Source organism: Gavialis gangeticus, unplaced genomic scaffold (assembly GCF_001723915.1).
Source record: "Gavialis gangeticus isolate Ggan-Ray unplaced genomic scaffold, GavGan_comp1, whole genome shotgun sequence".
Taxonomy (NCBI): Eukaryota; Metazoa; Chordata; order Crocodylia; family Gavialidae; genus Gavialis; species Gavialis gangeticus.
The window spans coordinates 43590859-43605790 of NW_017728994.1; the positions used below are offsets into that span (position 1 = coordinate 43590859).

General features: G+C 39.0%; 1 protein-coding gene across 1 annotated transcript in view; it reads right to left on the reverse strand.

Annotated features, from left to right (window-relative positions):
- KNDC1 (kinase non-catalytic C-lobe domain containing 1) overlaps window positions 1–14932 on the reverse strand; it is a 147813-nt gene that overhangs the window by 42146 nt on the left and 90735 nt on the right. The window contains exons 9-16 of the mRNA XM_019502124.1: window positions 14204–14362; window positions 13784–13861; window positions 11335–11428; window positions 10994–11156; window positions 10028–10908; window positions 9802–9946; window positions 6004–6092; window positions 175–584 (exon numbers count right to left, since the gene is read on the reverse strand). Of these exons, the coding sequence (XP_019357669.1) occupies window positions 175–584; window positions 6004–6092; window positions 9802–9946; window positions 10028–10908; window positions 10994–11156; window positions 11335–11428; window positions 13784–13861; window positions 14204–14362 (2019 nt within the window). The remainder of the gene's footprint in view (window positions 1–174; window positions 585–6003; window positions 6093–9801; window positions 9947–10027; window positions 10909–10993; window positions 11157–11334; window positions 11429–13783; window positions 13862–14203; window positions 14363–14932) is intronic.

Sequence of the window (14932 nt, forward strand, 5' to 3'; positions counted from 1 at the left end):
AAAACAAACCAAATTTCAGGACAATCCAAAGAAAGCAGACACTATTAGAGTGTTTAGAAGTGATGACCTTTCAAAAGGGGTTCTTAACTTTAACTGCAGCAGATACGAAAATAAGTCTTATCCAAGAAATATTTTAATATAATTTGAGTCAACTTTAAAAATCAATGTACTTACCACTTTTTTAGCTTCTATATTTTGAGAGTCATTTACTTTCTGTGTTCCAAGTTTTTTCACATAATTGTAAACTTCTGAATTATAACATTCAGCTCCATAAAATGCACTGCTCCAACCAGGGTTCCAGCTATTAAAGTCAGTTAGGTTGGTAGGAATAGGGTAGGTATTTTCAGCTGCCTTTATTGTAGTCTCCTCATCTTGCTCTATATTCTCTTCTGCCAAATCTGGACTGAGAGAATGACCATTGCTTTGTAAACATTTTCCCTCTGTTCCTATTTTTAATATAACCTTCTTCAGCTTGGGTTCCTTCTCAAAATTATCTGGTGAAAGCTCATCCAAGTCCATTTCAGCAGGTGATATATTTGTAACAGGCACTATCCCAGTGTCAAAGGCCACCTGTTTTTCTTTTCCTTTAAAAAAGAACAAAGAAAAGAAAAGAAATAGGTCACTTATGGAGGCACATTTTTTTGTTAGATTTAAATGCCATACATACGAAAGGCAATTTTCATACCACCTGTGCCCTGTAACCAGGGAATTGTAGGTCCGCCAGATAATTTTAAAATGTCAGTTGCCATGACAACTACCACCAGATATTGTAGTGATATTCTCTGTAAACTTGTGTCACCTATTTCTTGTTCTGTTCACCAGCAGTGTGGCAATACTTTCAAATTTATAGTATTTTTTGATTCTATGTTGTAAAATGTTCAGGTAAAAAAAGAACAACAACAAAAAAAACCCTGCAAAAATTAAAACCCATTGTTTTAGAAATTTCTGTAAGATGCAACAAAGATATACTCTGAACATGTATGGTGCAGAGGTTGCAAACAAAAAAAACACATCATAAATACATCCACACACTAGAAAATAACTTAGGTGTTCTATGGGGGTGTAGGTTGTAGCTGTGCTCGTCTAAGGACATAAAATGCAAAACCTACCAACGCATCTCCACACCCCCCACCCCCAATTACAGTGCCCCACAACAGTACCATCAGCATTCCTAGATCTTACAGCTGCACCTCCAGAAATATAATGCATCTCATCTAGCGCACCAAATGCCCTGATGGAAAATACATAGGAGAGACCAAACAACAACTGCGCACCAGAATGAACGCATACCAGAAATCTATTAAAGACAAGAACACCCAAATACCGGTGGGGACAAATTTCTCTCAAGAAAACTACTCTCTCTCCAATCTCTAAATTCTAATCCTCAAAGGGAATTTACAAAACACTTTTCACAGACAAGCCCATGAACTTCACTTCATCAACATCCTAGATACAAAAAATGTGGACTAAATATAGACACTGGATTTATGACACACTATAACCTGCCTGACATCTGACTCCCCAGGTACCTCTCCACCTGCTGCATTCATCCCACTCCCTCCCCACCACCCACCAGCCTCTCTCTCACCCACTGACTCCTCAATTTACATCTTCACTGACTGGCTTTCTTGCATGCATACAAGCTTCTGGCCTCTTTACTATTCATTCTATCCAGGAAGAGCACACACTAACTGCAGATGCTTCCTCAGCCTGACTAAGGGTTTTTAAACCCAAAAGCTTGCTAAGAAATTTTTTTCCAACTATTTAGTTGGTCTAAAAAAGATATCAGATTTACCCAAAGAACCTCATCTGCCTTAGTTGTTCTATTGCTCTTTTCACACACATCCTTCAAGTTCTTTAGTCCTTACAAAGAGGACCAGGTCACACACTAGGGTCAAACTGCAGAGAATAAGTTAGAAGAGGTCTTTATAGTACCAAATTTATCTTTGCACAGCTTAGTCCTATATGACTTGAGTTGTGCCAGGGCTTCTCTTACAAAAGCTTCTCTGAAGCAATGAAATGATAGTCAGAGTACAAAGTAGGTAAGGTCTACGCTGATCAAATCACTTCCTTTTTTCTTGGTGCAATCTTTCAGGGTCAAGATTATTCTAGGTTTAGAGTCAAATGACAACACATAACACACAGGAAAGCCTGACTCAGTACATGTTGTCATTTTGAGTCAGCAAAAAGGCTTAATGTCCCATGACACAATGTAATTGTGAATTGATATATATTTTTTTTCCATTAAAGGCTGACAGACAGTAGAGGATAAACCTTTCCGGTATCACACGCACCCTATCTTTGGCTAGGCAGGAAAATTTCCCCAGATTAGAATGGGATCAGTTTATTGATTCTTTAAGTCATAGAGCATGTGCAGTCACATACATGGTTTGAAAGAAGTAATGAAGCTTAAGAGCTTTTCAAAACTGATTTTTTGGGGACTGTATTTATGGCTTGTGCAGCAGTTTGATGTCACTCCTTAATAGATCAGCAAATGGCAAAGTACAGTTCGCTAATTCCATGTGATGGAGAATTACATGAACTTCAGTGGAGATAAAAGAACTGCAAAAAAACAGGTATACAACCACATCTTTTTTCTGAGAATAATAATTATTCCTTGCCCTCCCTGCAAGTTAGCCAGGAGAAGAATACACAAGTATGCACACACAAAGTATGTCACATCCCATCACCAACACCTTCTTCTTTTCTTTGCATCTTAAATATTTATTTTGTATTTTCCCTAGATGCTTCTGGTCCCATACTTTCAGCTAAGATAGGGAAGTAATAATTGTGCAATACACTGGTAAGACTACTGAATACTATTTATGGCCTAACCTCCCACATTCCCATTTAAATGAATCTTTTTTGACCAGGTACAGAGAGGCCACCACAATAATTGGGCAGAATGGAGAAACTAGGGATGCACTGACAAAGATTTTTTGGGCTGATACCAACATCTGATTATTAACGAGTCATATTGGCCGATACTGGTCCAAAGGTCAATATGCAGCCCAGCAACTTGGAGAGCAGCATCTGACTGCTAAGTCTGGTGGGGGGAATGGGCACAGGAGAGGGAAGGGTTGCACATCTCCAGGGGAGTCAAGGGGGGTATGTGACCCCCCAGATCTGTGCATAGGGTGAGGGTGGGCTGCCTGCTTGGGGCTGAGGGCAGTGCTGGGCTCTTCCCAGCAGAAGAGGTGGCCTGCGCCTGTGCTTGGGGTGGGTGGCTATGGTGGTGCTGGGAGTGGGAGCTACAACATGGCTGCAGCCCCCCTGCAGTTCCCACTCACTGTGGGGGCTTTGATCTGCCCCACCTATGCCCCTTCCCTCTCCCCCCACCCAAACTTACCAGATGGATGCAGCTCTCCAAGCTGCCGGATTGCACTCCTGGCCATGAGCATGCTGCAGCTAGTTTGGTCAGGTACCTGCGCGCATGCATGCAGCATTTATTGGTGACATTAATCGGCCACATCAGCCAAAAAAAGCCGATTACTGATAATGTCAATTTTCTTTTTATCGGTGCCAATACATTATAGACTGATGTATCAGTGGACATCTAGGAGAAACTCATGCAACAGGAAACTAAGAGAGCCTGGTTTGCTTAGCCTAGAAAAACAGAGGCTAAGAGAGGTTATGATTCCCATCTATATCAAAAAGGGTAGAGACCAAGGAGGCAGAAGGCCCCTTTGTCCATTTTAAGTTCAAGGAAAAATGGGTACAAACTGGCCATGAGTAAGTTTAGGCTGGAAATTAGAAGTCTTTGGTATGGTAACTGAGCCTCCCTCAATTTTGAGTTCAATTATTGGAAAATGACTGACTGAAATATTTTATAAACAGGCATCTTTAACAATAAATATTGATGGGAAAAGGTGCAAGAAAAAGACAAAGGACAAACTAGTCCAAACAAAAAGGCCTCTGGATATAATCATGGACTGTGGAATATAATTCAGGAGAAGTGTGGGACCAGAAGTTAATGAACCAACATGGGCATACTGAAACTTAGTGAATGAATGAATAAAAAAGGTGGACATGGACTACTCAGTGGATCGCCACTCTTTGGAATCCTTAGAGAAGGAGACTAAAAGAAGAATTCTCAGAGGAAGATAACTGACCACTCTGCTTCACTCTAGGGCCTCTGTACTTTATCTGTTCACTTCAGAAGAACTATAATATCATGATACCCTGAGCTGAGTTGCATGTATAACAATCCCTAATGCACCAACCTGAAGACATGTATGACCCTGATCTTTTTTTCCCTTATCTTCCTTCCTTCCTCTGATCTTTGTGGCTCAGCCTTTTCACTTCATCTTTAGATCAACTGTGCTACTTAGCAGAAGCAGAATGGGAAGAAGTAACTTTCTTCAACTTAAAGCTCAGTTAATGAAAGGTACCTGACCAGACTAGCTAAATGATGCCTCAGATCAGAAAAAAAGCCAGATTCCAGAATGACAATCAATATGACTAACCTACTGACCTGGGGCACCCATCCATGATGGATCAGCCACTTTATAATCTGAGAATAATGAACAACCTTTTCTTTCCTATCCTTTTTTCGTCTTTAGTATCTGTCTGATATCTCAAAGAGAGGGAAAGTGACTATCATGCACAACATGGAAAGGGTTGCTTTGACAAAATTTTAAATGGACATTTTGCCTCTGAAGGGATTTAGTTATAAATTTGATTAAGTTTGTTCTATCTATAATCACTTGGTTTCAGTACCAAAAACTACTCTAAATCTTGTTTCTTTTTCTTTTGTGAATCTTAGTCAAATTTCCAACTTCAGAGTACTGTATTTACTCAAAGGTAAGATGAGCCCCTCCTCCTCCATTTAACATGGGGAAAAAACTCCTTGCCTTGGATTTGAGTATCATATGGTAGGGGATGGACAGGTGGCCACTGCAACTCTGGCTCTGAGACTGAGTGGGGGAGGAAAGTCATCTTAAATTCAAAGTCATCTTGGATTTGGGCAAGTACTGTATGCATTTTCTGCTGTCTGTCATAGTGGTAAAGGAGCTGGAAGTCTCTGTATTTAGACCTCCAAACTTTGTATAAATGTTTAAAGTTAAATGATGATTGCATCATGTTAATATCTTTGACTGTATTCATTAATTCTACTCAGTAGAATTAATGGGGCAAACACAACTTTTAAATTCAGCTTGAAAGGTTTGTAGATAGGATTTACGTGATGTGGTTGCTTGTGATAGTAGGCAACTTGGCTAGATAACAAATAGGATTATGGGAAGATATCTTCTAGGTTGATTCATTAATACCAATCTTTATCACAAGTATTAAAATGGTCACTTAACTCTGGCAGATTACAGCATACTGCTTAAGAATTAAGTACAATCCCTTCAGCCCTAAGCTTTGAAAGAAATATATTTACTTTTAATTGAAAGTTTCCTTGCTAGGTCACTTATTTTATTATCCAGAACAACTCCTTTGACTCTGTTAGGCCATACTGAGCAGACAAGGTAATAACAGGATCAGATATATTAAAGAAGAATCAGCACTAGTTCACCTCTCAGTTAATCTTCAATTGCTACAGTAGCCCATAAGGAATTACAAGCATTTACTAGTGTGCTTGGCTCTTACTGGAACTAAATGTGATATGCTGAGCCGATTAGTAAGATTGTTGTAATTTACAAGAGAATCTCTTCCCATCAAAGCAACCCTCAGAACACTTATTAAAAGAAGAGGAGAATACAAAAATGCACATATGGCAGTTAGTATTTCAAGAGTTTTTCAACATTCACATAATGCCTCAGTAAGTAATGATAATAACTTGGAACTGCAATAAATGACATTTGGTCCAATCCAGACTTGATAACGGATGACAACCCTTTAGGGTGGTGACATACAGAGTAGATTTTCAGATTCATCGTCACAAGCTCAAAGGTAAATGTTGTCTTGCAGGCATAATATAAACACCAACCCCCTTAAGCTCTAGCTCTTGGTGGGTTTCCAGTTCACACAAGTATATACTAACATGAGGTCTTGTCTCACCCTTTGTCTGTCTGCTACTAGCCAAAAAACTGTCTGTCTTCAAGTGCTGGAACATGTGGTCACATTTTGAATAATCTGTTTCAGTTGTGCTGAAAATACAAGCAGATGGAGAGCAATTAACACTTCATAAACTTAAAAATTGATTTAAAGAAATTTTATAGATCATAACATTTTATATGCTAGGACTTCTTCAATTTTTTCTTGAATGAAATATACTTCTGCATATTTTAGGCTTTGCTACTTTTAAGAAAAGTCTTCAAAGGCTTTATTGATGTCAAAATTCACTGGATAAGCTGCAATTTTTTAACTACCACTTATACTGTATAATGTTGAACACAACTCTACCAAAACCATGAAAATGTTTTTAAATAAGACACATCATTAGATTGCAGACTGTTTCCAGGCAGCCAGGCTACCATAGGATCAAGCTTCAGACAAAAGCCTGACATCAAGCCATACCTCAATTAGAGTAAATCTAACTTTTAGATGAAGACAACCTAACCAATGCTGAAAAGACATTTGCCTCTCATCCTTCACGGTATTCACCTTGTACCCTGTAGGTATGATTCTATTTCTATATAGGCTGCTGTAATAGGAGGTGTTCCCCAGGGCCAGTTTGATTTCGGCCTGCCCACCTGTCTCTGGGCTAACTGCCCGCCTCTCTCATCTGCCATGCCTTGATGATAAATGATGTTACTCAGGTAGAAGACTGCCCATTCTGAACCCCAAAGTTAAGGGGAATATCTTCAGCTCCATTCTATCCCTACACTGTGGCCCAAGCGTCACAGATGGCATCTCAGGCAGCTAACCTTAGCTGTACCCTTCACCCCACTAGCTATGGTCTCCCATCTAGGGAACTTTGGCTCCCCCTTAGTCCCTTGCCCCATCTCAGGCCAGTTGGGATCCTGAGCCTCTTTGCTCTGTGGGCATTCCCTGCAGTGGGCCCTGGGCCCTTCTGACCCCTCTCTGGGTCATGGCCCCAGCATGGAACAGTCAAGGTCCTTCAGGACAAGTCTAAACAGCTTGCCTCCTTTTACCCTCACAAGTCTGCTGGCAACCGAGCCACAAGCCTTTCTAAGCTCTCATAGGTCTGGACATTACTCAGATAGGACTGTGCAGGAGCTGCAGGTTATTAGCTACCCCTGACCTGCTTTTCACCAGGGAGGTTTGTGGCCCTGGCATTTCACAGGGCTGCCACGTCACTGGCAGTCCCACCACACCTCCCTTCCCTAGCAGGGTGCAGTTTTGGGTCATGCCCAGGACCTGGAGCCTCCTCCATCTCCATAGCCCCAGCCCATAGACCTCCAAGGTGTTCCTGAGCCTCAGCTCGGCTGACTCGTGTCTCTCTCATGGCTACTAGCAGCAAACAGCTGCTTCACCCTATTTGTAGCCTGCTTGCAAAATGGCCACCCCAATCAAGCACCTGGCTGCTGCCTGCTCTGGCCCTTAAAGTGGCAACAGTGCCCTGCCACAGTTGCCTTCTCTTTATGTTCTGTTCTTTTATATCTCTCTTCCCTGCCTACCCCATTCAACTATACCTTTTTCTCTCTTTTCCAAAGTCTCTTTCCTCCTTCAAAATGCTTTAGTCCAGGCTGATCATCAGCGTACAAAGGCAGCTGCTGCGCATTCATTTTTACCCACCCTATGCTTTTTGATTCTGCTTCTCCATTCTAGTTCCCCCTACCTCCTTCAACAGTTTATACTAGAATATTGTGACTAGGACTTGCAGGTGAGGCCATCTGTGCACCCCTCTGCACTTTAAGCAGGAAAGAGTTTCTATTTTGCAGTCTACTGAACAGCTGAGGTATGGCCAGTGCATGGCTAGAAGAGTTGCCAGGCAGATACAGGATGCACTGAGTGAAGAGGACATTCCAGGAATATAAGGAGACTAGATTTCACAGGTTAGGTTATCAGGACTGTTACAATGTCAGAGCTATCACACCAAATGGAAAATTCTAGTAAGTTAGGATATGTAGTCATGTTACCTGTGAAGAATACTTAGTATAAGCTATAGCAAATTTCCATTCTTGAAAAGCATATTTTTTAATGTAGTATCACTTGCAGGAGGGCCTAAGTTTTTAATTCTAAAATTATTGTGCTCTTTGTTTGGATGGCTGAACAGTACCTTAGAAAGATATCCTGAGGTTATTCTTCAGTATAATCCAGAAATTGGACCTCTTTTTTAATATTGGTTACGGGAAATAATATTTCCCTTTCTTCTCCTCCTTTCAAAGGCTATACACTGCTGCAACGATTTACCTTGAAGATGACTGCTTCAGAAATCTCAAAAATCCTGTTGTAATAACAGAGTACAGCATGCCTCCGCAACACTTCAAGCTGGGATTTTCAAAGGCATTTAAAAGGAATTTAGAGTCCAATTCCTACTAATTTGCAATAGGATTTAGACATCTAAAGGCCTTATAAGATCCAAACTCAAATGAGTTATCAGGCCAGTATGCATTATAGACCGATCCTTTATATTTCGGAGGTTTTTTAAAGACATTGTTTCTCTCACTGAAACAATGTTCTAGGTGACAGGTACAAAGCTTCCAGATCAAGACTTCCAGGTCTATATCATGGCCCACAAAAATAAGGAAGCAACACACACCATATTGAAGTTAAACAGTACACAGTTGCCCTTGATAAGGCTGTTTTACAAATGTGGCATTCTTTTAAGTTGTAACCAACAAGGATGTTAATTCAATTTAAGACATAAATGTGATGTGAGATGAAATACTAAAAAAAAGGAGGTGGGGGGAATTTATCAAAACTGTATTTTCTTGCTTTACAGCCTCTCCAAGGGATATACACTTTTAGGAAAAGTTAAATCACATGTTTCACTGATTCTGTGTGTATACAGATGGCTAGAACAAAAAAGAAAAGCCAAGTAATTTTATTAGGCACTTAATGAAAGTTTTAGCTTGCATATTATAAAAAAATACAAATAAACTAGAATGCTCAAATTACACAGTAGGATCACTATGCTTAGATTTGATTGTATAGCATCTTTCAAACAGAGTATCAATGTCTCCACAGGCTATTCAAGGCAATTTATGCAAATTGGGTAAAGCAGGTCAGAAAGTTAAAAAAAATCTGCAGGTATGTTAAGGCTGAGGTGAAGAGAAGCTAAGGCTAGGAATATCTTCTGCAAAGCTTTTAAGCACACGCTTCACTTCAAGCATTTAATTAAGTGCCTTGCTAGTCATCAGAGCACGTGTGTAGGTCTTCAAGCTCCAATGCCTTTAAAGACTTAAAACAAAGACATTTAGGGTATTTGTACACGTGACAGTCGTCATAAAATTAAATAAAGCCGCGAGGACTAAATATTTGTCACATGTATAACTGCCCTTAAACTCACGTGCCTTCATCAATCAGTTTTAGCTGGAGAAGGAACAATGATAGGGAGGAAGGGAAGAAGGAAGGGAGGAATGGTTACATTTCTATGGTCAGTCAAGTCAGGCTGGGAAACTGCCCCAGATGGTAGAAGCACGATCAATTATGTAAATACATAAAAGGGAAGAGAAAGTGGCATGGTATATGAACAGGAAAAGCCAGAGAATAGGATGAAAAAATGAATTAGAGAAGTCACTGAATATTTGATGGGAAAGCCATGAATGTCTTAGGGACTGCATAAAATTTTATGCTGACTTCTGCTGTGTACAAGAAGTAAAAATACATGTGGGAAAAATAAGATATTTATTCTTTCCTGCTTCTAGTTAAAACAAGCAGCTGAAATTTGTACCCAGAAGAAATGTTAGATGAAATCTCAAGCAGGAAGAAAAAGGAAGGAATGCTTACCTTAAGGGTGGGGTGGTTTTTCCATGTACAGCCTTGTAAAGGTTCTCGAGTAATTTTTCATCCCAATACAGGTCACAAAATTTCTCAGAGATTGCATCACAGAAAATTCCAAACTTAAGATCCTTTAAGGTTAAAATATAGTTACCTTGTTCAGAAAAATAAAATATAGTTATTTAGGATTATTCTTAATATCTAAGATATTATGTATAAAGATAAACAAACATACCCATAGCAAAAACTTCAGCCCCATTCTCCAGATAACCATCAAATGCAAACTCTTCCTGAATAAGATGCACTGCTTTCTGTAATAAAGTATCCTCTGTCTTATTCTGCTGGGATAAGACTTCTACATCAAAGAGACAGGTTGAATTTTGATTAATTGATGCACATGATGGGTATCCTGGTAACGGTGAACTGTTCTCTACACTGGTATTGCATTCTTTATGTTCTTGATAGCTGGCTTCAATAATTTGATTAGTTGTAGGCAATGATAAACCATTGATATTAGCTTTCATTTTTTCATGTTTGTTCTGTAAATTAGAGGGTTCACAGTTTTGTGGTTTACAAAGGGATGATTTTTTTTCTAGATTTATGTCAGTTCTATAACGTGCAACAGTACTTGAAAGAAGCACAGGCAAACTATGATAGCAATCATAAGCAATTTTTGATTGAAGAGGTTTATTTGGTATTTGTTCTGATACTGCTAGATGCACTGGTACAAGTGTTAACACTCTTGTCTCCAAGTCCTGCTTGAGAATAAATTTATTTTTACAAGGAGTGTTAGATGGTGTAGAACAAGCTGAGGAGCTTGAAGAAACTGCAGATATAGTGTTGTTTTCTTGCAGACTGCATGAGGAACTAGATGGTAATGGCAATTTAATGGTGGAAGTACTAATGTTGCTTGGATTTTGCTTCTTTGAAAATATCTGGGATGAACTGCTTAGTATTTCTAAATCAGGATCAGGTATTTCAGGAAGAGCAGCAACAACTGTAGCCTCCGTGACATTGTTTCCAGTATCATCTACAAATACTGATTTGTTGGTGTCTATCTGCATTTCTGTTTTAATTTCCTTCTCAAGTTCCTCATAAGTGGATGCAGGTGTCTCTCTGAAAACAAACAAGGTATTTTGTAAGGAGAGCTAGGTTAAAAGGTATGAATGAAGTTTCAATTTTAACTTGAGTATATACTAACTTTGTTATATCTGTATTTTGCTGCAGAATAATAGGTTTAAAGTGAGTTGCAGAAGAGGTGAATGCAACAGGTAACGTAGTCATCTCACTGTTCAAAGAAATCTGACAAGGCACTGGTCCTTTAACTGCTATGAGCTTACTTTCCCTGGTAATAGGCACAAATCCTGGAAACACATAGAATTAGGTAAAACATAAACAATACATGCCAAATACAAATACAATGTAAATAATCTGTTTTGATTAAAAGTAGAAAAAACATTTTTGGACAAGTCTCATTCAGTAACAGAAGTTACACTACACTGAAACAGAAAATAACCATTTAACAAGCAGCTGATTACTTACCTAGAATAGATTCTGAAGCATCCATTCGGTTTCTTTTATTTTTTAACTCAAAAGGAACAATCTCTTGAACAGAGTTTACTTCTTCCTTGAAAGCCTACCAGCAAAAAGGGAGGTCCACAATTTAAATAAACAATGCAATTATTTTACTTTAACGGTGCTCAGCAAGTTAGTACAAAAACATTTTAATGTAATGTTTTATTATTTTGAATTCCTGAAATCTCCAAAGGAATAGCTCACTTGCGCATGGGTTAAGTAAAAGTGGATGGGACAAGAGTCAGTAGCACTATTTGTACCAAATCCAGACAATCAGTTCTATCCAAATGATGATTTTTATTCCCAATTCATAAATATTTCAACATCCAAGCCTATGTATTGTTTTAAAACTATTGTTGTGTTTCTGCTTATGCCCGGTGACATCTCATATTAATCGCACAGTATTGTCTTCTGCTCTCTTGATGAGTAAAAGTAAAAGAAGGAAACCACCAAACAAGTCACTGGCCCGCTGAGTTCCTGGGTGATGACGGGATGGCTGCAGAATCAAAGGAATTTTAAAATATGCTAAACCTTCTCTCTCTATGCTATTTGCCAAGGGCATTGCCCAACCCATCACTGCTAAAACGATTAGGTTATTATTATATTAGAGTCTTAGATTTATTTTTATTTTTTTTTGTGTACTGGGTTCACAAGGTAATTGCACAGGGCATGTCCAAGACCATCAGAAAGCCTGAGACAAATCATCCTTCCATACTTTTTCTGAGCTCCAAGTCATTGCATTTAATGGAATGACTACTACTAGGGCTCTTGGGAGTTAAGGTACTGAGTTTTTAACCACTGTGCCTTACCTATATAGTCCAGGGGCATTAAACTGATCAGACCCTACGGGCTGGATGAGAAGCATGGCTCCTTTCCCCGAGCTGGATTGGGTCTACAGACTGGTCTCATGTATTGCATATGCCTTTCATCAGCCCTGAGTACTGCATGCAACACAGACACCTAAAACCGGATACAGTACTTCAACATAACTTCTAAAAGCTGTATGAGAAAAACATACTTCTTCCATTAAGCTAACATCCTCAAGAGAACAATGTTAGTGTTGAGATATAAGATCTTTGAGAGCCTTAGTTTAGTTTTAGAGTATTGAAAATCCTTTAGCATTTTAACTCCTTTGGACTCAAAATATTTCATGTATTGGTACAGAGAAGAAGAGGGAAAGATTAAAAGTTTGTAAAAAATGGATCAAAATGATAAAATGAAAAAAACATTTCTCCTACATATTGGGTATTTGGATTCTTTGTATTTGATAACTCACTGCCTTTCACTGGGTGTGTCTACACATGCATTTACGCTGGCTTAAATTTACTAAGCAGTAAATTCACAGATTCACAGAAGTTTAGGTCTGGAAGGGAACTCATGAGATCATCAGGCCCAGCCCCCCTGCTCTAGGCAGGAAAGATTGCTGGGGTCAAACACTCCCAGCAAGGTGTGCATCCAGTCTCCTTTTGAAGATCTCCAGGGTAGGTGCCTACCTCGCTGGGAGTCTATTCCAGAGTCTGGTCACATGAACCTTACTACTGTGTAGTAAGCAGGAATAGGCCAGTGTCTATACATGCAGATGTTAAACTGCATTAACACTGTGTGCGGACTGACTTGGGACTATAGTTAGTCCTAAGTCAGTTCACACACACAGCGTTACTGTGCAGTAAGGTTGACATGTGCATTACTGCGTAGTAACTTATTCAGCATAAATTTGATACCTACGTAATGCAGGTATCAAATTTACGCTCAAGTCTGCGTAAGTCACTGTATTTACTGAACAGTACAGGCATGCAAGTGTAGATGTGCACCCATACTGCGCAGTAATTTCAGTTACTGCACAGTAAATGCGCATGTGTAGATGCACCCCTGGCTCCAAATTGTTATTGTTCATTTAAAAAAAAATGCTGTTTTATTTTAATAAATAGAAGTATGACAAATTGATGACTGCTAAACCATATGTTAGATTTCTACATTAGAAATCTCCATTATCTTACTCTTAAAATTGAACACCCAACTTCCTGGTAAGTGGTGCTCTAAGCCAAATGTGACAACATTCCTTTGAAGACCTGAGGACTTTGGAAGTCAATTATACACATGTAGTGAATTTTAATGTAGTTACTAGAATACATAGCTAAGAGTAGGCGCAGAAAACTTGCAAAGTATTCTAAAAATAGAACAACACTTTCACATCTATTTTTCATTCTAGGAAGAAATATTAAACATTCCTTCTTAGTACTGCCCAAGTATTTTTGTTAATGAAGTTACTACAGGAGTAATGCTACACACCTACTTACAAGATTTAACAAAATTGAGATAATAAAAGTATTACATTAGCCAGGCACAAAAATCTTATTAGAACATATGGTAGAAGGATAATCAAAAAATGTATAATACATTGGAAGAATACACCTACCTTAAAGACAGATTTACTCAACAAAGCCAGAACCTTTTTGCTGTTTATCCCTCCTTCACACAGATAACTATTGGATGTCTAAAAATATGAAACATCATTTTGAATTAGTAAGAAAAGTTAAATAAGATGCTAAGAAGCAGTACTATATACTTATTTTTTTACTTAAAAATAAATCTAATTTATAAAATCTTTTAACTTGTTCCAACTTTCTGGTTTAAAACTTCAACATAGATTAAAACAAACACCGTTCATTTTCAAGGGCACCATTAAAGCGTGAAAAGAAAAAAAAAGATTGATCATCATATAATGAGCTATCAGGCTATTATAAAAATAAATTAATATTTTCCTATTCTAATTCTTTACTAAATACATATCTATACATGATTGAAAAGCTAATATAAAATTGCTTAATCAAGTCACCTTAATTGCATCAGCTAAGGAAGGTCTTTCTTCAGGGTTTTTTTTTGCCATATCCAGAAGAAGATTCTTTAGTTTCCTTGGCAACGCTAGTTTGTGATCAGATGGAAAACTGCATTTGGCTGCCATCCATAAAACTGCAGCAGTGCCATAAATACAGACCTGTTGAAAAAGCATATCCATTAGGGCTGTGTGAAACAGCACCGTTTCATTTTGACTTCCGTTTCACCATTTCGAAGGAACAGAGTTTTGTTTTGTTTCAAAGCACTGTTCCATTTCGTTTCATTGAAACTGTTTCACTTTTTTGATGTGTTTTAATGTTTCGCCTATAGGCTATAGTAGGAAAAACATGAAAATGCCTTTGTCATTTCTTGCCTGATTTGAATGAAAAAAGCAGGGATGGTAGCCCCTGCTGAGGCCACAAAGTCTGTCAAGTTTCAAGGAGGTAGGTGTACAGGTTTCTGGGAAACTGCACCTCAAGGTGCTGACAAGCACAACTCATGTCACACACGTCTTAAGGCGCAGCAGGGTGAAAACAGCAGGCATGGTAGCCCCTGCTGAGGCCATGAAGCCTGCCAAGTTTCAAGGAGATGGGTATGGGCAGAGGTGACCAGAGCAGGATATGGGGCCTGGGGCAAATCAGCCCATGTGCGGCCCTGCCCTTGCTCCAATCCTGGACCGAAAGAAGCTGCTGTTGCCATCACCATCGGCAGCATCAGCAAGGGGGGGGGG